Genomic DNA, 22,675 nt, shown 5'->3' with positions numbered 1-22,675 from the left:
CTCTCTGCCCTTCTCTCTTCTCTCGACTCATGCACGCCCGCTCCAACCCCTCCACCCCGCCCCTCCCCTTCACCTCTCTCCCCCATCCTCTCCTCCCCCCCCCTCCCCCTCTCCACCCTCCTCCTCCCCTTCCTCACACAATATTTTTTGTGGGGGCGGGTCCACAGTGTGTGTGACTGTTTGTGGAGGCAGCCACATGCTCTCCATTCAAGAAGACGCTCATCTGTTTGTGGAGGAGCGTGCTTAGTATGTGACCAAAGATCTTATAGCGGAGCTCTCCGCAACAAGATCTTTGTGTGTGACGACACACGCTCCCCCCCTTTGGTGCAGGAGGCGCGCGCAGCATCTGAACGCTCAGCGATTATTTGAATTGTTCACTAACCGTCATTCTGACTTTGCTTGTGAAGAGAAAAGTCCTGAATTGCATTTGTCTGATGCAGGAAGATTGTTCCTGATGTTGGGGAAGTCCAGGACAAGCGGGTCACAGTTTAAGTATAAAGGGGAAATCCTTTAGTACTGAGATGAGGAAAACATTTTTCACACATATAGTGGTGAGTCTCTGGAACTCTCTGCCGCAGAAGGTAGTTGAGGCCAGTTCATTTTTTATATTTAAGAGGGAGTTAGATGTGGCCCTTGAGACTAAAGGGATCAGGGGGTATGGAGAGAAGGCAGGTATAGGATACTGAGTTGAATGATCAGCCATGATCATATTGAATGGTGGTGCAGGCTCGAAGGGCCGAATGGCCTACTCCTGCACTTGATTTCTATGCTTCTATGTTTCCCTCTCATCACCCCTCTCCCTCTCCCACCCATCCCTCTCTCCCCCACCCCCTTCCCTCTCTACCACCACCCCCTTCCCCCTACCCCTCTGTCCCTCTTTCACCACTCCCCCTACCCCTCCCTCCCCACTCATCCACTTCTATCCCCTTACCCCACGCCTCTCCCACCCCCACCCCTCTCTCTTCTGCTCCCTTCCCCTCTCTCCCCACCCCTTCCCCTACCCCTCTGTCCCTCTTCCACCACTCCCCCGTCTCTCTTCCACCACTCCCGCAACCCCGCTACCCCTCCCTCCCTCCCCACTCTACCACTTCTCTCCCCCTTCTCTCCTCCCCCTCTCCGTCTTCTCACCCCTCTCCCTCCCCTCTCTCCCCCACCCCCCTTCCCTCTCTACCCCACCCCCTTCCCTCTCCCCCCCACCCCCTTCCCCCTATCCCTCTGTCCCTCTTCCATCACTCCCCCTACCCCTCTCCTCCTCCCTCCCCACTCTACCACTTCTCTCCCCGTTCCCCTCCACTCTCCCTCCCCACTCTTTCCCCCTCTCTCCCCACCCTCTCCCCTCCCTCCTCCTCCCTACCTCCCCATCCTCCCCCTCCCCCACATCTCTCTCCCCATCCCCCTCTCTCCCCCCCTACCCCGCTCTCCTTTCCCTCCCAAATCTGTCCCGTTTCCTCCACCTCCTCTCCCCACCCTCCCCTCTTCACAACCCCCCACCCCCCACCAGGGTGTTTGGGGGGTGGTTAATGTGAGTTTGATGCCGCAGCCCCCCCCCCCCCCCCCCCCCCCGCAAAACGCCGTTGGGGAAACAGACCCAACGGGTCTGCACTTGGTCTAGTATATTACTAAAACTCTCATCGTGCTTGTTTGTTTGCAAGCGTGTTCTCCAAATTCCACCAAAGCCCTGCCCGTCAGCCGCGTTCGACGTCACATTGATGTCACAATAGGATCCCGAAAATGCCGGCCGCGCTTGCGCAGTTGGAGGAGGGATGCCATGGCTTGTGTCACAATGGGGATCTCTAGCATCACAACGGGAATCCGTCAGCCACGCCTGCGCAGTTGGGGGCTATTGGTCAGTGGTGGAATATTGCCATGGGGGACCGGGCCCAACGGGTCCGCACTTGGTCTAGTTGCTATTACAACTCAACATTTATGTTGTTTATCCAGGACATTTCTGGATTTGTCACACCTCTAGTGACCAAGGGTATAATCCCAACAGTAGCGCTATCCTTGTGGAATTTGCACATTCTCCCTGTGATTGAGTGTGTTTCCACCAGATGCTCCAGTTTCCTCCAAAATTCCATGGAAGTACAGATTTTTATGTGTATTAACCATCATAAATTGCCTCTAATGGCGGTATAACCACTAATATCTAAATAATTCTTATCAATTGTTATCAATACACTGTGGAAAGCATCACAACATGGTTTGGGAACTGCTCTGCCAAAGACCACAAAGAAATTGCAGTGTTGTTGACACAGCCCATTTCATCATGCCAACCATCTCTTCCAATGACTCCACTTGCACTTCTTGCTACCTCAGGATAGCAGCTAACAAAATCAGGGGCCATTTATGTAGATCAGTCACTATATTCCTAATCCATGTCGGGTGTTTATACAGACCTCTCATGGAATGTTATCTGGCGCATGCGTGCTATTCCAGGAGTGGCTCTCACACACTGATAAGAGTTAGTTGGAATGTGGCGGCTTTGTTCTCTGTCTCCGTATCTCATGGTTAATAAAGAACTTTATATAAATTTAAACTACTTGCCGTTATTCCTACACCTTCATACATGGTGTCAGAAGATTTATTCCGGAACTTAATCGGCTTGAACTTCGTGAGTTTTTTGCTCTCCTTTTCTTTACAAATGAGATCGAAAAGTCTGTTTGCCAACCGAACATGGCTGATGCATTCCGGAGACCGGACCCGCTTGGCTTCGACAGCAACGTCGGAGAGCGATGGTACATCTTCAAGGAAGAATATGACATTTTTGTAGCAGTTGCACACTACGATAAGCTACTCCGTTCGAGCGTACATTCTCCTCAATCTTTCAGGACAGGAAGCTATCGAATGTGCAAAGTGTACACGGAGGAGGTGAGACAGTCTGCCGAAGGAGCTGGAGCAGAAATTGCCACCCCCGCAGAATCAAAAGAGGATCCTCAATGTCTCAAGAAGAAATGTTGACACTTGTGCAACCCTCAAACTAATCTACCATGGAACGGCACAAGTTCTTCACACGGAATCAGAAGGCTGATGAGACAATTGAATCGTATGTCAGTGCTTTAAAGATAGCAGCAAGAAGCTGCAGATTTGGAGAACTCTGTGATGAGCATATCAAGGCAGACTGGTGTGTGGTATCATTAATGATAAACTAAGAAAGGTACTTCTGCGCAACTGTTACTTGACATTGGTTAAAGCTATCTCTACCTGTCAGGTTCATGAGATGACTGATGTGCACACTAAAACACTAACTACTGTGCAGCGATCAGCTATTAGTATCGATGCTGTTCAGGCTGGGTTCCGGAGAGAACGTAAGCCTTAGATAACGATGAGAATCCAGTCAAATAAATCCGGGATGCGATTTATTGCTGGCTGTAACAACTGTGGAGGACGTCATGCAGCAAAAAGGGAGAAATGCCATGCTTTTGGTCAACAATGCTATGCCTGTAAAAAACGTAATCATTTCAGGAGATGCTGCAAATCCACACCACAGGTTTACAACAGTGAGAAACCTAAACAGCCTGCCCACCAACTACAATCTGATCAAACCAACAGCAGCGTTGAAGAAACGGTTGATGTTGATAGTATCACACTGCAAATGGATTCATTTGATGCACAACAAGTGAAAAATGACGAAGCTATGGTTACGCTGCAGGTTAATGGTGTCTCAGCTGAAATGAAAATAGATACTGGTGCCAATGGCAATGTTATGTCTAAAATGTCATTCAAACGTCTATGGGGTGGTGAGCAAATAAAAGCATGCAATACCACCCTAGCTGCCAATGGGGGCACTAAGATCAAACCTATCGGAAGGGTAAAGTTGTAGTACCACCTGGAGGGACATTTATATACACTACCGTTTTACATTGTCCAAGAGGGTGTGGTGCCACTATTAGGACTTTGTGCATGCAAAGAAATGTGGCTGGTCTTGTTCAGCAAGGTCGTTCACCATTTGACCCCGGCTAAAAATGATACATCACACCAAATTCTGACACAATACTGTGATCTCTTCGTCGACAAACTTGGAAAGCTACCACCAGTAACCTATTCAATGACACTAGACCCAGATGTGAGACTTGTTGTTTGTTCTTCACATCTCATTCCCGTGGCTATGCAGGACTGGGTCAAAGCTGAACTGGACAGAATGCATGCATTGGGTGTCATCACTCCTGTTACAGAGCCAACCGATTGGGTGTCATCTATAGTTGCAACTAACAAAAAAAACAAACAAGAGATCCGAATATGCATCAATCCAAAGGACCTGAATGTTGCTCTGAAAAGACCACACCACCCTATGTGCACGGTGGAGGAAGTGGCTGCCCACATGGCAAATGCAACAATATTTTCTGTGTTGGATGCCACGAGCTCTTTCTGGCAGATTTCGCTCGACTATAAATTGTGAATGCTAATGACTTTCAGCACTTCTTTTGGCCGCTACAGGTTTCTACAGATGCCGTTCACACTCAATTTGGCCAGTGAGGTGTTCCAGCGCACCATGGAACAGATTTTCAAAGGCTCTTCTTGTGCGATCATCGTTGATGACATTATCATTGCGGGTAAGGACGTTGAGGAACATGATGCCAACTTAAGAAAAAATGCGTGACCGTGCCAGAAAGATGCACTTGAAGCTCAATCCTCTCAAGTGCAAGTTCCGAGTGAATCAGGTAAGCTATGAGGGACATATTTTTACAAGCAAAGGCCTCAAAGCTGATCCTTCCAAAATGACAGTTATCAGTGAGATGACAGCGCCAGCGGATGTCGCCGCTCCGCAAAGGTTTCTGGGAATGGGCAACTACCTTGGTAAATTTATTCGCAATTTCAGTCAGCTGTCTGCTCCCCTGCAACAGCTCGCTCACAAAGACACTGCCTGGAAGTGGCACGAGCTGCAGCAACATGCCTTTGAGGCACTCAAATGATATGTCTTGTCCACCTACACTGTCTTACTATGATGTCAAGAAGTCAGTTACGCTCACCTGTGATGCTTCACAGTATGGCCTTGGTGCAGCATGTTTGCAGGAAGGAAAGGCTGTTGCGTACACTTCCAGGACAATGACGGACACTGAAATTAGATATGCTCACATTGAAAAAGAGTTGTTGGTGGCGGTTTTTGCATGTGCCAAGTTCAACGACTACATCTATGGCAAGCCTGTGACCATAGAAACGGATCACCAACCTCTGGTCACTATTCTAAACAAGCCCATACATGCGGCACCTGCAAGACTTCAAAGGATGATGTTAAGACTTCAGAGGTACAACATTAACCTTGTTTACAAATGTGGAAAACATACGTACCTGGCGGACACTCTGTCTCGGGCTCCTAGGAAATCTACAGCCAGCATGCAGCTGAGAAAGACACTTTCATTGTTATGGTGGTCAATCACATTCCTTCATCTCGGCTGGAGGAATTGATGGCACACAAGGCGGAGGACGCCACTTTATGGACACTCATCACCGTCATCAAGCGTGGATGGCCCAGCAAACAACGCATGCTTCCACACGCTATTCGGCCCTACTTTCCTTTCCAAGATGAACTAACCATCGAAGATTGGGTCATCATGAAGGGCCACAAAGCAGTTATCCAAGTCTCGCTTCAAAAGGAGTACATCGGCATCATACACAGGGGACATCCTGGGTCAGAAGCCATGCTGAAAAGAGCAAGGAGCATGGTCTTCAGGCCTGCAATGACGGATGTTATCCACCAGGAGGTACAATCATGTTCCGTGTGCAACAGTACAAAACCACACCAGCAGAGAAAACCACTTCTGCTGCTTCAAGTTGCAGAATTGCCTTGGTCCATGGTGGGAACCAACATCTTTGAAAGGCACAATTAACAATACCTGGTGCAAGTGGACTCATATTCCGGCTGGTATGACATTGAACTTCTTCACACTACTTCATCAGCAGCTGTGAGTATGAAGCTAAGGAGACATTTTTCAGTACATGGAGTACCTGTCAGACAATGCTGGACAATTCACAAGCCAGCGCTTTAAAGACTTTGCTGAACAGTGGGACTTTGCTCATATCACCAGCAGTCCGGAATATCCCCAATCGAATGGGCTAGCTGAGCGAGCAGTCCTCAACGTAAAACAAGTAATGGAAAAATCTCACAGAGCCCGGTCGGACGTTTTCTTAGATCTCCTTAATCTCAGAAATGTGCCACGTGACACGACACTCGGTTCACCAGCACAAAGACTAATTTCTAAGCAGAAGCATACCACCCTCCCAGTCTCAAAGAAACTGCTGGGGCCGTACATGTGTAAGCCTCAAGAGGTTTAGGCTCAACTTCTCAATAAAAGGCTGTCCCAGAAGGCGTGTTATGATCAATCCAGTCTTCCTCTCCAGCCTTTGATGGAAGGACAGGTTGTCCGGTTACAAACCCCGGAACGCTACAATCGTATGGGCATGGTTAAAGAGATATGCCAGGAGCCGAGATCCTATATTGTTCAATTGAAGGAAGGTTCTACAGGAGGAATCGAAGACTTATTTTACCTGTAGACAAGCCTGTGCCAACACAGCAAATTCCATTCGATATTACTGATTACCCGGACACAGTAATGTGGACAGAAGATGACAATGTTCTTATGAATGATGGACATGTGACAGTGGACCCAGAAGTTTCAGGTTCAGGTGCCGGTGTCTGCACCTGTGGATGAATCGCCTGTGATGTCGGTACCTGTGGAGAAATCGCCTGTGAAGTCTGTGCCTGTGGTGCAATCGCCTATGAGGAATACCACGGAGAGGTTTTACAGGACGCGTGCAGGTCATGTCTGCAAGCCTAATCCTAAATACAAAGACTATAGACTGAATGTTTTCTTTATGACTGCTATTATGGGCATTGTTTTGCTTCGCTGTAGTTACTAGTTAGCAGGTCAATTTATTAATTTTATATAAACTTTGCTATAATTACATGTATGCATGTTTGCTTTTGTTTCATGGGGCATGAGCTAAAGAAAGAGGATGTAGATCAGTCACTATATTCCTAATCCATGTCGGGTGTTTATACAGACCTCTCTATGGAATGTTATCTTGCGCATGCGTGCTATTCCAGGAGTGCTCTCACACACCGATGAGTTAGTTGGAATGTGGAATCTTTGTTCTCAGTCTCAGTGCGTCGTGGTTAATAAAGAACTTTATATGAAGTTAAACAACTTGTCGTTATTCCTACAACTTCATACAATTTATACTTCCTTCATTCCGTCTTCTTCCCTCCCCTACAAAATGGGCAATTAAGAGTAGCCACTTAAAATACCAACCAGCAAGACTTTGGCAAGGGGAAGGAAAACAACAAATCCTTAAGAAATCTATGCAGTCACAAGATAAAGGTACAAATCCCACCCTGTCAAAATCTGTCTGAAGAATTGTCCCAACCAAAAATTGTCTATCCATTCCCTCCGAAGATATTGCCTGGCCTGCTGAGTTACTCCGGCATTTAGTTTTTTTTACCCAAAGTTATAATCAAATCAAAGTCTCTGAAGCTGAGAGACAGTGGTCGGTCAGAGAGTGAGGTGATCGGCAGAGAGTGAGATAGGCCATTGAAGAGTGAGGAGGTCCGCCGGACAGTGAGCAAGGTTGTGGGAGAGCATGGGGATCGTCAAAGAGCAAGGGGACTGTCAGAGAACGAAGTGGGCCACCGGAGTGCCAAGAGAGAGCCGTCAGAGAGTGTGGAGGCCGGAGAGCGAGGATGGCCGCTGAGAACAAAGGGAGGACTCTGCGGTGGGGTGGGATGGTGGTAGGCAGTATAACAGACTGTTCGGTGAATGTTTGTCACTTTACCGGCGGCAAAATGAAGCGACACTTGTGTATTGCCTACGTGAGGTCTGCTACATGATTTTACCAGGTTGTATTCAAAACAAAGCATTTCACTGTATCAAGGTACACGTGAGAATAAAGCATCATTGAATCATTGAATATAGTTGCAAAATGAAGCAAAATGAATAATGCACTTACCATATTGAATTGCTGATGTTTTTTTGGTCCACATTTTGTGAAGTAATACTTCAAACATGACCAATACATAGGCAATTTTGTTATATACTCGCACAATGGACATGCCCTGAGGGTTGTTTAAAATGTCTGAATTTTTCTGAAATAATAGGATGAAATTTAAGGTACAAGATAATTAACATACAGAGTAACAATCTAGGTAACCATGCACAGAACTGAATGTTAAATAAATATTAAATAAATCTGAATATTTAAATTTAGTTGGCAAGCGTGATCCTCAGCCAATGGTTACTTGTCATTATTGTTTTCTCTCCCATTTTATATTTGACTCGCAACTCTTATATAGGTGCATAAAATCATGAGAAGCATCGATAGGGTGAATAGTAGTGCCCTAGAGTAGTTTCCCCAGGTAAAGGTATCAGGAACTAGAGGGCATAGGTTGAATGGAACAGGGGAAAGAGTTAACGGAACGCACAGGGCAACCTTTTCAGAGGGTGGTTGGTATATGAAACCAGGTTCACAAATTAGTTCAAACAAGCACAATAACAACTTTTAAAAGTGTTTTGGACAGGTAGTTGGATAGGAAAGGTTTGGAGGGTTGCAGACCAAATGTAGGCAAATTGGACTAGCTTAGATTAGGCACCTGATTGGCGTGGACGAGTTGGGCCAATGTACCTGTTTCCGTGCTGCATAATAATCATAATCATACTTCTTGGCTACTTATTAAACAATCAAATTTGTAAGACACAATCAACCACATACAAAACCATGCTAACTAACCATAATCAGCCCCTATCTACCTGTTGTCAGAAATTTGAAAATTATAAGGAAGACAAGCAATTTATAATCTTAAAGGGTAAATATAAAAATAAAGTAATGATACTCATAGCCATGGCGAAGAACCAACAAATGATTAAAAAAATAGCAGTATTAGACTGTGCACTAGAGGTGGAACAAAATAAATATGCGGGAGAATGATGGCGGCTGTGTCACCAACTGCCCTGCCAATGGATGGAGATGACATTGACTGGGAAGTTTAGACAATGAGATATATAGATGGGTATGATGAGGATTATGGACTGTCCCCACCCTATGTCATAGATGTAAAGAAATGAGCTGCAGTCCTAGTAAGCTCTGATTCAGACAGTAGCCAGACACATGGCACAGGTACAGGACAAAATTCCCCCCTACGCTATCCAAAAACATATATATCTTATCTTTCAGAATCCCATCCAGAACTGCAGATGTTAGGTTCATTGGTCAATAATTCCCAGACCATCACTTGCACTTTTCTTAAATAGAGACACAACATAAGCCACCCTCCAGTCTTCCGACACCTCATCTGTGTCCAAGGACAATTCATATAACTCAACCCGAGCTCTTGCAATTTCTTTTCTAGCTTCCCAGTTTCCACGGATAGATCTGATCAGGCCCAGGAGATTTATCTACCTTCCTATGCTTTAGGACACCCAGCTGTTCTGTAATATGGACAGTCCACAAGACATCTCCATTAACTATCCCAAATTCCCTGGTCTTTATGTCTTTCTCTTTAGTAAAAACAGATAAGAAATGCTCATTTAGGACCTGCAGCTCCACACATAGATGACCACATTGGTTTCTCCAGTTACCCTCTTAAAGTATTAATAAAAATCTCTTTGGATTCTCCTCCATTTTATCTGCCAGAGTTATCTCTTGCTCCATTTTTCCTTCCAGATTTCCTTAATTATGCACCTCAGTCTCCTAAACGCCTCAAGTCCTAGTCCTCTTGGCAGATAGGAAACAATGAGTAGGGATTAACGGGTCTCTTTCAGAATGACAGGCAGTGACTAGTGGGGTACCGCAAGGCTCGGTGCTGGGACCGCAACTATTTATAGCGATGTTACAAAACCTGCCTTCAGCGGCGCTCCAGATCTGCCAATGGCTGTGCGGGCAACTCCGGAGCCTTTGGGGGGGGGGGGGGGGGTTAAAATGCATGTTTGTATTGCTTGTCGGAGAAGGATTTCCTCGGGCTGCTAGCTGATGAAGAAAAATCGATCGGACTTCCGTTCCCGGTTTATTTATTTTTTTAAATCGCTGGACAATTTAATTGCTGGATTAAAGTAAAAAGTGACTTCTAACGCCGTCAATGCCTTCAACGCCATGGATCGCAATACCAGGACAAAACAAAAGGTAAGTCATTTATTTCACATATAATCTTGCTTCTTGGGGTGGCTTTAGTCTAATTTTACGATGCAAAAATGTTATTTAGGCCCCATACGAATCGGCGGTGTGTTGCCTGCCGATATGGGCTTAAAATTTACGGCAATGGCAATGTTCCAATCGATCACATTCCAGAAACACCCACTCGCAAGATGATTTAAATCCTCGTTTTTTTGGGACAATCATGTCATGAGCATCTAAATCATATATATTTTGTGTTATTCTCTCTCCATGATCAATATTTTTATACTAAATATCCACAACTGTACATGTATTGTGCAAAAATTTTGATTATATTTTGAGTGGATGTTTCTGGATTAATTTATGGGAATTAAACATTAAATTCCTTCCATTTGGCATATAAATTCATGAGAGTGAGATTTAAAAATGTTATATTGTGAATTCTTGTATGAATGTTATTTGGATACTTAGGCTATTTAAAATTTTTAGCCTTTTCTTAAGAAATGGATAGAGGTTTAGATCTGGTAATGGAATTTAAATGAATTTAACTGATTTGATGAAACTGATGAATATGAATTTTTTGTTGGGTATTTACTATTTGTTTTAGCGTTTAACTTTATTATTTCTACCTTTTTTCTAAAGCTGCAAATAATAACTTGTTTCCGTTAATGCTGTTCAGTGATTTAAAAAAAATTGTATACCTCGTTTGGAAAAAGTCTGTCTGAAACACAGAAATCGCTGAGTTCACATTTCTCTTGTCGGATGCAGAAGGCTAATCATTTGCTGCTGCTAACTCAAGAGTGAGAACTCTCGTAAACCGGACTTTGCTTAAGTTTAAAAAACTCACCAATCCCAAGGAACTTGGAGCATTTATGAAAATTTGTGATAAAACTTTTAAACTTCCAGAATGCAGTCAACACATTTCTTTAGATGACGTTCGATCGCCTGGTGCTCAAGATCTTGAATCCTTGACATCGGCCGAAAGCCAAGTGCCCATATTTCAAGACACTGAGGACATGGGCGATGACAGTCATAGTCTGCATCCTCCACTGAATCTAGCAACGCCAACGACAGCTGCTGCCTCACCTGAACCAATGCCATCGACATCTAGTGTTTCAACAAGATGTAGCAGGGAATTTCTAAGTCTTTCACCAAGGAAACAGTAATTGAAGAAAACACTACATTTTCTGTCCACATCCAAGGTCACTCTTCCACTAAAGTATCGCACAAAGATAGTAAGATTAAACGAGAACTTACCAGTTTGAAGTTTGATCTGTATTTTATGAGGAGTTACGATGAGGGATTACGTGAAGAACCCCGCCAGGACGCATGCGTGTCATTCTTCAAAGCAGCGGTGTGAAATCACAGGTAACTGTAATGACTAAACATAGTAATATTAGAGAAGAGATACCAGTTAAGTATATGATCAGGGTGGGAGCGGAGGGCACGTAATCCCTCATCGTAACTCCTCATAAAATACAGATCAAACTTCAAACTGGTAAGTTCTCGTTTAATCTTACTATTTTACTTCGGAGTCACGTGAGTGACTACGTGAAGATTTTAAAGCTCTGTGATTTCATGCCGTGGAAACGAGTCCATGCATCACGTCTGCCTTGACTGTGGGAGGAATTGTGTTAACATAATTTGGACATGAATTCGACATTGAAATCATAAAAAATTTTAACACAAATTTATAACCCCTTTTTATGGGTTTAAATTAATTTACAGAACTTAAATTGTTTCTGCAAACGTTCCAGGTTTCATTACTGGTTTATTATAAAATAATTGGAATGTTTTCCCCTCCAGACCATCCTGCTGCCTTGAGGATTTGGTCCATTGGTACATCCAATTGTATCGCTGCCAATGTAGCTGCAGCCCTGGTGGAAATAGATTTAAAAAAATTAGTATCCACCCCAGCCTGTGTTAGCACCTGTTTCAGCCATCTTGAGATGATCTGGACCGTCACTCTTGGTGTGGTTGCTAGTGGCTGACCAAAATGTGCCTTTTCATTGCCTCTTAGGATATTCTTTTTCTCCATGTATAACGACAGATGTCTTATTATACACAGACGGTCATCTGTTGGGTATGACCTAATTGTATATTGAGGCCTGCTGATCCCTTTTCTGTTCTGCTTACTATCTCATAAATATGAAACGTAATATTTTCTGTTGAGGAAGTCATGTTGTCCAGTCTAGTTTTTGCAATGACTGTATCCTCTGTGCCGTGACCAATACCATTAGCATGACTGTTTTAATGTCAGTCTGTGTAGGGACAGAACTGTTGCTGGAGACCAATTCCTGAGCATCTTCAGGATTATTCTCACATCCCATATTTGGGAGTATCTGGTTCCCCTCATAGGTTTTGTACCAGTGGGTGAGTCCCAACAGTGTAATGGTCTGTCCCCTGCCAGAGGTAAGTCGATAGGGCACTTCTGGCGCAGTTGATGGCACTGTAACTGAGCCCCTCATCATAGTGGAGGCCTGCCAGATATTCCAGAACAGACGGGATGTTCATGTCTTTGATGGTTAAGTCTGGATGCGAATAAATCGATATCTGGTGTTCCATATTTTGCTGTGATATCAGCAGTACTATTTTATTCAACATCCATTTGGTGTTTTCATTAAATTTGCGTGACCTGGTGTCTGCCACTGAAATTGGTCTTCCTGGTAGGTAAGTGACTGATATCCAGATATCTCTCTGGATACACCATTGCCAATTTGTATAGCCAGATTGTCACATGATGTCGATTTGTTTCCACCCTGTGGTTAATGTATGCTACCACGGTGGTATGGTATTGGTGGCTCCGCACCCAAGTGCACTGGCATCAGTTTGTAGGACCATGGAAGGGTTACTGACAATGATTGGATTGGAACAAGGCCAGATGTTATCTATCCACCATTTTAGTTCCATTTTAGCTTGATTGGTAGTTTCACAGATCTGTCAAAGTGACCTACATAATTTAGAGTGCTTGTATTTTGCTCTCTGTATGTTTTGGTAATGTAGAGGTCCAAATTGAGTGGCTGGAAAGGCAGCCATCATTATGCCAATTACTTTAGCTACCAATCTGATGGATGGTTTGCTGATGTCAGTGAGGTTATTGCAAGCCTCTATTAAATCTCTAGCCTTTCCCTTAGGCAGAGTCACCGACATGTGAACTGAGTCAATGGTGAAACCCCAGGTAGTCCATAGTAGTGGAAGGCGTTAGTTTAGATTTAACTGGATGAAAAATGAATCCCAGTTTTTCAAATAACTTTTTGTGGCTGTTACAGGTTGTTTGGCCAATTCCAAAGTTTTGCCCATAATGAGTATGTCATCTAAATATGCCATGACCATGTGTGTACATTTCCGTATAAATGCTAGGGCTGGTTTCAAATTTTTTGTGAACAGCCTGGCCTGATGATAACCCATTTGGCAGTGCTTTATACTGTCAGAGTTGTACCATCCAGTTGAATTTTAAGTAACATCTGTGGTCACCTCGTATAGGCACTGAATAGTAAGCATCTTTTAAATCGATGCTGGCCATTGAAGTAACCTTTGGAAATTAATTGTTAAGCAGTAACAAAGGTATCTATTTTGTCAGATCTATGATGATGCGATGACCACCATCTTTTTTGTTTTTGATAAATATATTGGACACGAATTCTATTGGTTCGTGTTGAGTTTTCTCAATTACACCTTTTATGTGTAGCCGCTTCAGTTCAGCTTGCGCTTTTGATTTTCCTTTATCCGAAGGCACGAACATTCAGTTCAGTATATGTTGAACTGGAGGGCTGTACTTGTGTATAAACTCTGTTGTATATCCCTGGATACTGCTTAAGATGTAAGTATCGGTTGTTATCATGCTCCATGCATTCAGAAAAGAGTGTAATCTCCACCCAATCTCCGTGCCCACTGTATATTGTAGGGAACCAGAACCACCTACCTCCATAGTTACCAGTGGCAGGTTTACTTTTTGTAGATTCTTCGCTGCTGTTGTAGCGCTGGGGTCTGGATTTTCGGTTTGGTTGGCGTTGGAGGTCCCCGCATCTTCCAAGAAGGCCGGTCTGGGCCATGGCCTAAAAAGACTCATGTTTTGGGTACCGGTCCTTCGAGCTTTCACCAGTTCTGCTGGTGGGTGCGTGGGGGTGCTGTCGTTGGCCGTAGTGGGTTCCAGTAGGTTCTCTTGTTCCTGCACCCCCTGCACACTTGTCTTTTCTTCTGCGGACCCCTCTTCCAGGTCAGCCCAGAACTGACCCGCAGTGCTCCCCTCTGATGAGATAGAAGCACTGTGCAGCCCTTCAAGAGGTACTGCTGTGGGTTTATCATAGGGCCCACAGTGACCCGACTCCATCTCCCGGAGTCTGTCACGTTGGAGCAAAGCTCCATACACCGCTTCTTCCGGCTCCAGCGCTCTCGGGCGCTGGCCGCCCACGGTTGTTCAAAGTCGGACTCCTCTGAGTCTACGACCTTGTTTGTTTTGTGTCTAGCCTTTCCGCCCGGCCGCGTGGATCTGGCCGGTGCGGAGGCGACATCGGGCACAGCTGATCCCACTACGGGTGATCCAAGTACCGCTGGCTGCTGCTGGCTGCCCGCTGCTCCACGGTCCTCCTTCTCCAGCTTTGTCCTTACTGTCCTTCCGTGGAGTGGATATGGCCGGTGTGGAGGACATCTGGCACAGCTGATCCCATCTAGCCCACCAGCTTTGTCGCAGCCCGTTGGTTTCTGCACCTGCAATCAGCATGGTAAATACAAAAAAGACCGCAGCTCTTACCTGCAGGTCCAGGTTAAAATTGTTGCTACGGGTGAACGTCGTTCCACCCCGTCTGCTGCCGTTATTGACTTGTCAAAAGTCAACGGCCCCATTTGAATAGTCTCCCGCCCGGCCGTGGTGTTCTGGCCGGCGCGGGACCAAAAGTCGGCACAGCTCTTCCCATTACGGGAGATTAACGTGCCTTTGGCTGCTGCTGCCGGCTGCCCGCGACTCCGCGGTCCTCCCCATCCAGCTTCACTAGCAGCATTTGTGGACACCACTTTGTCCAGCTTCCCCTCCTGTGAAAAACCCCAGCGCGGGGAAACATTAGTTTTTTGCTTCCCTCTCCCGCCCAGCCGGGCCCGGAGCGGGAGCGAGTCGGGAGCGAAAGTCGGGCACAGCTGTTCCCATTACGGGAGATTAGCGTGCCTTAGGCTGCTGCTGCCGGTTGCCCGCGACTCCGCGGTTCTCCCCCGCCAGCTTTCCCGCAGCCTTCATGGATCCGGTCCATGTTTCCACCTAAAAGGTGAGTGGAAGGAACGCAGAGTCTTCTTACCTGCTGTTCCCGACTTTCAAATTCTGGAACGCAGAGTCTCCTTACCTGCTGTTCCTGGTTTTCAAATTTTGCCGCTAGGGGAACGTCGTTCCCCCTTGCTGTGACTTGTTGCAATGCGTGTAGTGATATGACACGCATGCGTCCTGGCGGGGTTCTTCACGTAGTCACTCGCGTGACTCCGAAGTAAAATCAGTGAACTTAGGGCACAGTTGAAAACTCCCAAACGTGTGGTTAATCAAGCCTTAAAGAGAAAGCAAAACCACAGAAAGATTCAGGAACTCAAAACCAAATTACGTGGGAAAACGTTTGCATGAGAGCTTGCTGAAACCAAGGCAGAGTTTTTGAGACTTAAAAAAGCACACGGACAATTGCTCAAGTTTCGTGGCGGTAAGAAAAACAGGAAATTGTTTCAATTCACCAGTACAGAAAAGTTCATGAAAAACTAAAGGACAGGGAAGAGGATGTGAGACGCCTCGAATTTGACAATCTTGTCCTGAAAGAAACAATCGAAACTCTGCAGGCTGCCAATATTGTCAAGTCAAAGCTGGACCAGAAGACTTACTCCTCAACAACAAGGATGCATGTGTTTGACTGTATTGTAAACAAAACTCCCACAGCAAACATTCCAATCCTGATAAGCCAGTTCTACAAGCGGAGTGGACTTAATCTGGATCATGTTCCTCGATGCAGTGCAGTTGAAGTTATGGCCCGAGAATTAGGAGCTATTGCTGAGTTGCAGACAGCAGAGATGATCCTAGCAACAAAGGATTTGACTGTGGGTTTTGATGCAACCACCCAAGAAGAGACCCATATTAACAGTGTACACTTCACCACCACAAATAAATGTCTTTCTGCAGCAGTCGATGAATTGGCTGGTGGGACTGCTGAGGACTATGCGCAACATATTTGCGAAACAGTTGACAATTCGTGTAAAACTTACACTTATTTCAATGAGCAAGCAGATTTTCAAGACACCAGGGAAAAGATAATCGACAACATTTCAAATACAATGAGTGACAGGTGTACAGCTAATCATGCTGCTATTAGGATTGTGAGCGGATTAGGATTAGGATTAGGAGTGTTCAACTCCTGCAACTACAGGAGATGCAATAGCTGTTGCACTTAATCTACCACGGACTGCCAACTATTTTAATTTCATTTCCCATTCCCGACTTTTATGTCCTTGACCTCCTCTATCATCAGTTGAAGCTGGAGGAACAGCACTCATATTTTGCTTAGGTAGCTTACAACCCAGTCGCAAAAACATTGAATTCTCAATTTTTAAGTAACCCCCCCTTCCCCATTGCTCTTTCCTGTGTCCCCCCACTATCTATTTCTCCCACTATTCTGCCCCTCTTTCCCCAACCCCCCATCACCTCCCAACAGTCCGCTTCCACCTACTCCCCCCCCCCCCCCCCCCCCCCCCCCCGCCTTTACATATCACTCCACTTCTCTCCTTATCTGACACCCTTTTGTTTCCTTTCAACTCTTGCCTTTATCCACCCATCTGTCAATCAACCACCACCCCCACCCCCACACCTAATGTATACCCACATAACATTTACCAGGCTTTGTCCCTCCAGGCTTGGTTACTTCAGCTCTTTGTGTTTTGCTCAACACTCCAGCATCTTCAGTTCCTTTTATTTATCTGCTTGTTAAAATCTAAATTAGAACCATCAGATGTCTGCTCTCATTTCTGGCAGTCACTTCTGATGATTGTTCCAGTTGTGCTTACAGAATCCCAGTGACCTGAAGATTTCTAATACCTCATCCTGTGATTTGGATGGAGATATTTTCAATGCAAAATGGCATCTTGAAGCACAATGCAAATAGAATTCCAAAAACAAGATCCCGGATGTGTTATCAAACAGTTAAATAAGTTTTGTTAACAAACTTACATAGAAATAGTCAATGGGATCAAATATATGTCTGAAGAGTTGTCTTGACCACAGTATCTTTCCAGCAACAGGAGGCATGTCTCTTGCAAGAGGTGGGTTGTCTTTAAAGGCGAGATAATGCTGCAAAGACGTCAAAATGGCAAAATCAACAAACTTAGAACATAGAACAATATAACACAGGCCTTTTGGACCACCACAATCTGCAATGATCATAATACCAATCTAGAACATAGAACAATACAGCACAGGAACAGCCCCCTCGTCCCATAATGTTCTGTGCTGAACATAAAGCCAAATTAATGTTCTCTGACTGCACAATTTAAACTAATCCCAACTGCCGACACATTAATCCATCCACAAGCAGCTACATGTGCCTATCTAAATGCATCTTAAACATTGCTCTGATATTTGCTTCCATCACTTTTCCCGGCAGCAGATTCAGGCAGATGCTGCACTACGAGCAAAAAAATAGACTATTAAATCTCCTTTATACTTTCCCCCTGTCACCTTAAAGGTTTGCCCTCTAGTATTAGTATAGCCGTTATGGAGCAGATGCAGGCAAATCAATAAATTAGGAAAGTGAGCCTTAAGATACTTTAGCCTAAATTTGGATCCATTCTGCCTGGTTTACATGCACAAATCGTGTATAAAACCAGTTTTACTCAGGTTAGGTAACACAGATAATCATTAACACATTAAAAACAAAATAGGAGACCCCAGAAGATCACAAAGTCTACCCTTCCATGAATTTGTAAAATAATCATTCACCACTACTCACTGGTTTCCTATCCTTTCCTGATATTTTAATTCCACAGACCTCAATTTGCCTGACAATATGTTATGTACAAAGTTATCAAATGATTAGATTAGATTAGATTAGATTTCCTTTATTGTCATTCAGACCTTTCGGTCTGAACGAAATGCTGTTGCCTGCAGCCATACATGTAATAATAACAACACAATAAACACAAATTAACATCCACCACAGTGAGTTCACCAAACACCTCCTCACTGTGATGGAGGCAAAAGTCTTAGAGTTACTGTCTCTTCCCTCCTCTTCTCCCTCTGCGCCGAGGCGATACCCCACCGGGCGATGGTATCAGTCCCGCGGTTCAAGCTCGGCGGCCCGGGGGTGGTCGAAGCTGCCGCCCTCCAGTCCAGCGGACGCAGCTGTTGCAACGGGAGCTCCAGGTCGCCGCCGCCAGAACGCCGCCTCAGCCGCCGGAGCACCGTCTCCGCCCCGCACTGGGCCGCCCACACGGCAGCGTCTCAGCCCCGCACCGGGCTGCCCCCACGGGAGCGCCTTCCAGCCGGGAGCCGGTCCGCCCTCACCAGAGCGCCTTCCAGCCGGTAGCCAGGCCACCCACACGGCAGCGTCTCAGCCCCGCACCGGGCTGCCCCCACGGGAGCGCCTTCCAGCCGGGACCCAGGCCACTCACACGGGAGCGCCTTCCAACTGGTAGCTGTGCCGCCCGCACGGGAGGGTCTCAGCCCCGCGCCGTCCGCCCTCACCGGAGCGCCAAGTCGTGCCGCTGCCCGGACGTCGCCACAGCTCGAAGACGGCCAGCCTCGCGTTGGTGAGTCCTGGCTGGCTCTACCTCCGGACCCTCGAGGTCGGTCGCAGGTTGGAGGCCGCCAGCTCCGCCATTAGGCCTCAGCGCAGACGGGGGAAGAGAAGGGGGATACGACAAAAAAGTCGCATTCCCCCGAAGGGAGAGACAGAAAGCCCTGTTTCACCCCCCCCCCCCCACACACATAACATAGCAATGTTACAAAATTTTGAGATTTTAAAAATCAAGTCTGTAATTTATCCCATCAGATAAAGCATAAAAATAAGTTTAATTTGACATCTAATTCACTTTCATATCTCAAGTATTTAAAAAGTTATGGCCATTTTCATACTCGGAAATGAGCATCTTGTTCCCTATTGATTTTCTATGGACATAACAAAAAAGTTGTGATCGTGAACAGTCAAAAGCCCATAACTTTCTTAAAAATTAAGAGAACTGAATGAAATTTTCAGTTATCATAGATTGAAGCATTCTGAAACAAATATAAAATAATCTTACTTGGATGACCTGAAATTAAAGCATATAATTAGTTAGTTACCTAATTGTAGCTAATTTCAGACTTCAATTACTAGATCTAAACATCTATCCATTTCTTAATAAATGATTAACATTTTTAAATAGCCTAAATGTCCAAATAATATTCACAAATAATTCACAATAAAACATGATTTTAAAATCTCATTTACATTAATTTATAGGCCAAATGGAAGGAATTCAGTGTTCAATTGCTGTAAATAAATGCCCATTTAAATCAGCTTTCCAGTGGGTCCCTGTGGAACGCGCTGGTTTAGAACGTTCACATTGCGGTAGATTTGTGCCTCAAATGCCGAGAAAAATACTGCGCGATATAATGGGCCCAAATTGAGCTACTCGCAATATTAAATTTTGTATAAAAGGATCTTTAGAAGCCCTTTTGAATGTAAAAATATACAACCTACCTTCTGCTATTTTCTTTATGAGACCCTGCGGTTGCTGACGGTCGCGGGTTTAAAGATTGATTTTTAAACTACTATAACTATTATTCAAGGCCTTTAAACCTAATAATAGCTTTTGCGACGGGGTCTATCAGCGATTTTTCGTTAATAATTAACTAGGCTGAACATTTTCGATTGGAACAGCTTAGAGAAAATCGCGTTTTAAACCCGCCCCCTCTAAACGGCGCCAAAATCGCGCACAACCTCAGCGGCAGATATTCAGCGACGCTTCAGGTAGGCTTTGCAACATACCTACATAACACCACCTAATAACCAAATAAATTACTAAACTAGACAAAAAAAACAACACAAAAAAGTAAAAACAGACAGACTGCAGGCGAGCCGCAGCAGTATCACAGCGCCGCCACTTCCAAATGCCTGCCTTAAACACACGTAGAAAGCATCTGTAGGAGGGAAATTTGTACTTTAATCGTACCGTATATCTGACTTTACTCAGATAGGCACAGACACAAAATAAAACAGCTCATAAATCAGTGGTGAGTTTATCGAACAAGTCGGTTTATTAGCGATGTACATAGGGGAAGCAGTGTGAGCAAGCCCAAGCTGCTACAATACGCTACAGTAACTGTAGGATTTTTATACCCTCATGACACAATGGTTGCTTGGGGAGTTGAAATAAACCATCATTAATCAATGTCTCTGTAACCTTTCAGCTTTGTCTTTCCCCAGAGTTAACTTTAATCTTATGTTTCTTGTTGTTTAGAAATCTCCCTCCCATATATCTAACATGTAGATACTATAAATGTCCAGATTCTACTCGCCAAATGGAGTCCCCTTGCAAAAGACGTCGTTTGTTAGCCTTTGAAAAACTTGCCTGCTAAACACAGTGACCAAGAGTACCAGGCGTATACTGGCCCTATCCCCAAACTCTTTCTCCGTTACACTGACGACTGCATTGGTGCTACCTCCTGCACCCATGCAGAACTCATAGACTTCATCAACTTCGCCACCAATTTCCATCCTGCACTCAAATTTACTTGGACCATCTCCGGCACCTCCCTCCCCTTTCTTGATCACACAGTCTCCATCTCAGGAAATAGACTATCGACTGACGTCTATTACAAACCCACTGACTCCCACAACTATCTCGACTACATTTCTTCCCACCCTGTTTCCTGCAAAGACTTTATCCCCTACTCCCAATTCCTCCGTCTACGCTGCATCTGCGCCCAAGATGAGGTGTTCCATACCTGGACTTCCGAGGTGTACTCATTCTTTAGGGAATTGGGGATCCATTCTCCCATCATAGAAGAGGCCCTCACTCGTGTCTCCTTGATACCCTGCAGCTCTGCCCTTGCTTCCCCCTCCCCCTAGTCGCAACAGAGACAGAGTCCCTCTAGTCTTTACCTATCACCCCATCAGCCGTCACAAACAACACAAAGTCCTCCAAAATGTCCGCCACCTCCAACGGTATCCCACCACCAGCCACATTTTCCCATCTCCACCCCTTTCCGCCTTCCACAGAGGCTATTCCCACCTCAACTCCCTGGATAACTCATCGCTTCTGACCCTAACCGCCCCTTCCTTAGGTACCTTCCCCTGCAACCGCAGAAGATGCAACACCTGTCCCTATACCTCCTTCTTCGAATCTGTCCTGGGACCCCAACAGTCCTTTCAGGTTAGGCACAGGTTCACTTGCACCTCCTCCAACCTCATCTACTGTATCCATTGTTCAAGATATGTGCTCTTATACACCGATGACACCAAACGTAGACTGAGCAGTCGCAGAACACCTTCGCTCAGCCCGCCTGAACCTACCAGATCTCCCGGTTGCAAAACACTTTAATTCTCCTTCCCATTCCCACACAGAGCTTTCTGTCCTAGGTCTGCTCCATTGTCAAAATGAGGCTAAACGCAAATTGGAGAAACAGCATCTCAAATTTCACTTGGGCAGCTTACAGCCCAGTGGTATGAATATTGATTTCTCTAACTTCAGATAACCCCGACATTCCCTCTCTCTCTCTATCCCTCCCCCACCCAAGTCACACTAGCTTCTCGTTTTCACCCAACTAACAGCTAACAATGGCCTGTTTTCTTTATCATCGCAACTTTTTTGCATATCTTGCATTAATTGTTCTTTATCTATCTATATCATAGAAACATAGAAAATAGGTGCAGGAGGAGGCCATTCGGCCCTTCGAGCCAGCACCGCCATTCATTGTGATCATGGCTGATCGTCCCCTATCAATAACCCGTGCCTGCCTTCTCTTCATATCCCTTGACTCCACTAGCCCCTAGAGCTCTATCTAACTCTCTATTAAATCATCGTCTACATCTCTCGTTGCCCTGATCTGTAACCAGTCTGAAGAAGGGTCTTGACCCGAAACGTCACCCATTCCTTCTCTCCAGAGATGCTGCCTGTCCCGCCGAGTTACTCCAGCTTTTTGTGTCTATCTACAGTGACCAAGAGCAGCTGTAATGTAAGAATGCAACAGATAAAAACCTAGACAGAACTACAAAGGACTATCCCCCCCCCCCCCCCCCCCCCACCACCATTAAGAAAGCCTGCTTCTCAGCAGAATGTTTGAGCATTAGTTATTTTAACTACATTCTATTTTGGCCATTTTCCCATCATGCTCCCCAGTATGTGAGCTCCAGGGTCAACCAAACTATAACCGACTCATCTTCCTTATAATTCTCAAAATCCCCGACAACAGCATCTAATACCTTCTCTTCATCAGCATTTTTTGTTACATCACAAAAAATGTTCTCGGTTTATGATTTACTTTTAGTAAAGAACCAGAGAACAGAGGTTGCAGGTGAGAGGGGGAAAATCTATATTACTAAAACTAAGATCTTGCCCACTTCCTGTCTTTCTGTTTTGTGAT

The 22,675-nt window shown here is 45.2% G+C and overlaps 1 protein-coding gene across 1 annotated transcript in view; it reads right to left on the bottom strand.

The window, feature by feature from the left end:
- The window catches only part of LOC116973727 (dynein heavy chain 8, axonemal-like), a 622,328-nt gene that overhangs the window by 469,972 nt on the left and 129,681 nt on the right, over nt 1–22,675 (bottom strand). The window contains 2 exon segments of the mRNA XM_033022036.1: nt 7,942–8,077; nt 17,282–17,401. Coding sequence (XP_032877927.1) covers nt 7,942–8,077; nt 17,282–17,401 — 256 coding nt within the window.

This window comes from Amblyraja radiata, chromosome 5, assembly GCF_010909765.2.
Source record: "Amblyraja radiata isolate CabotCenter1 chromosome 5, sAmbRad1.1.pri, whole genome shotgun sequence".
NCBI lineage: Eukaryota > Metazoa > Chordata > Chondrichthyes > Rajiformes > Rajidae > Amblyraja > Amblyraja radiata.
This window is presented reverse-complemented; position numbering and strand designations above follow the sequence as displayed.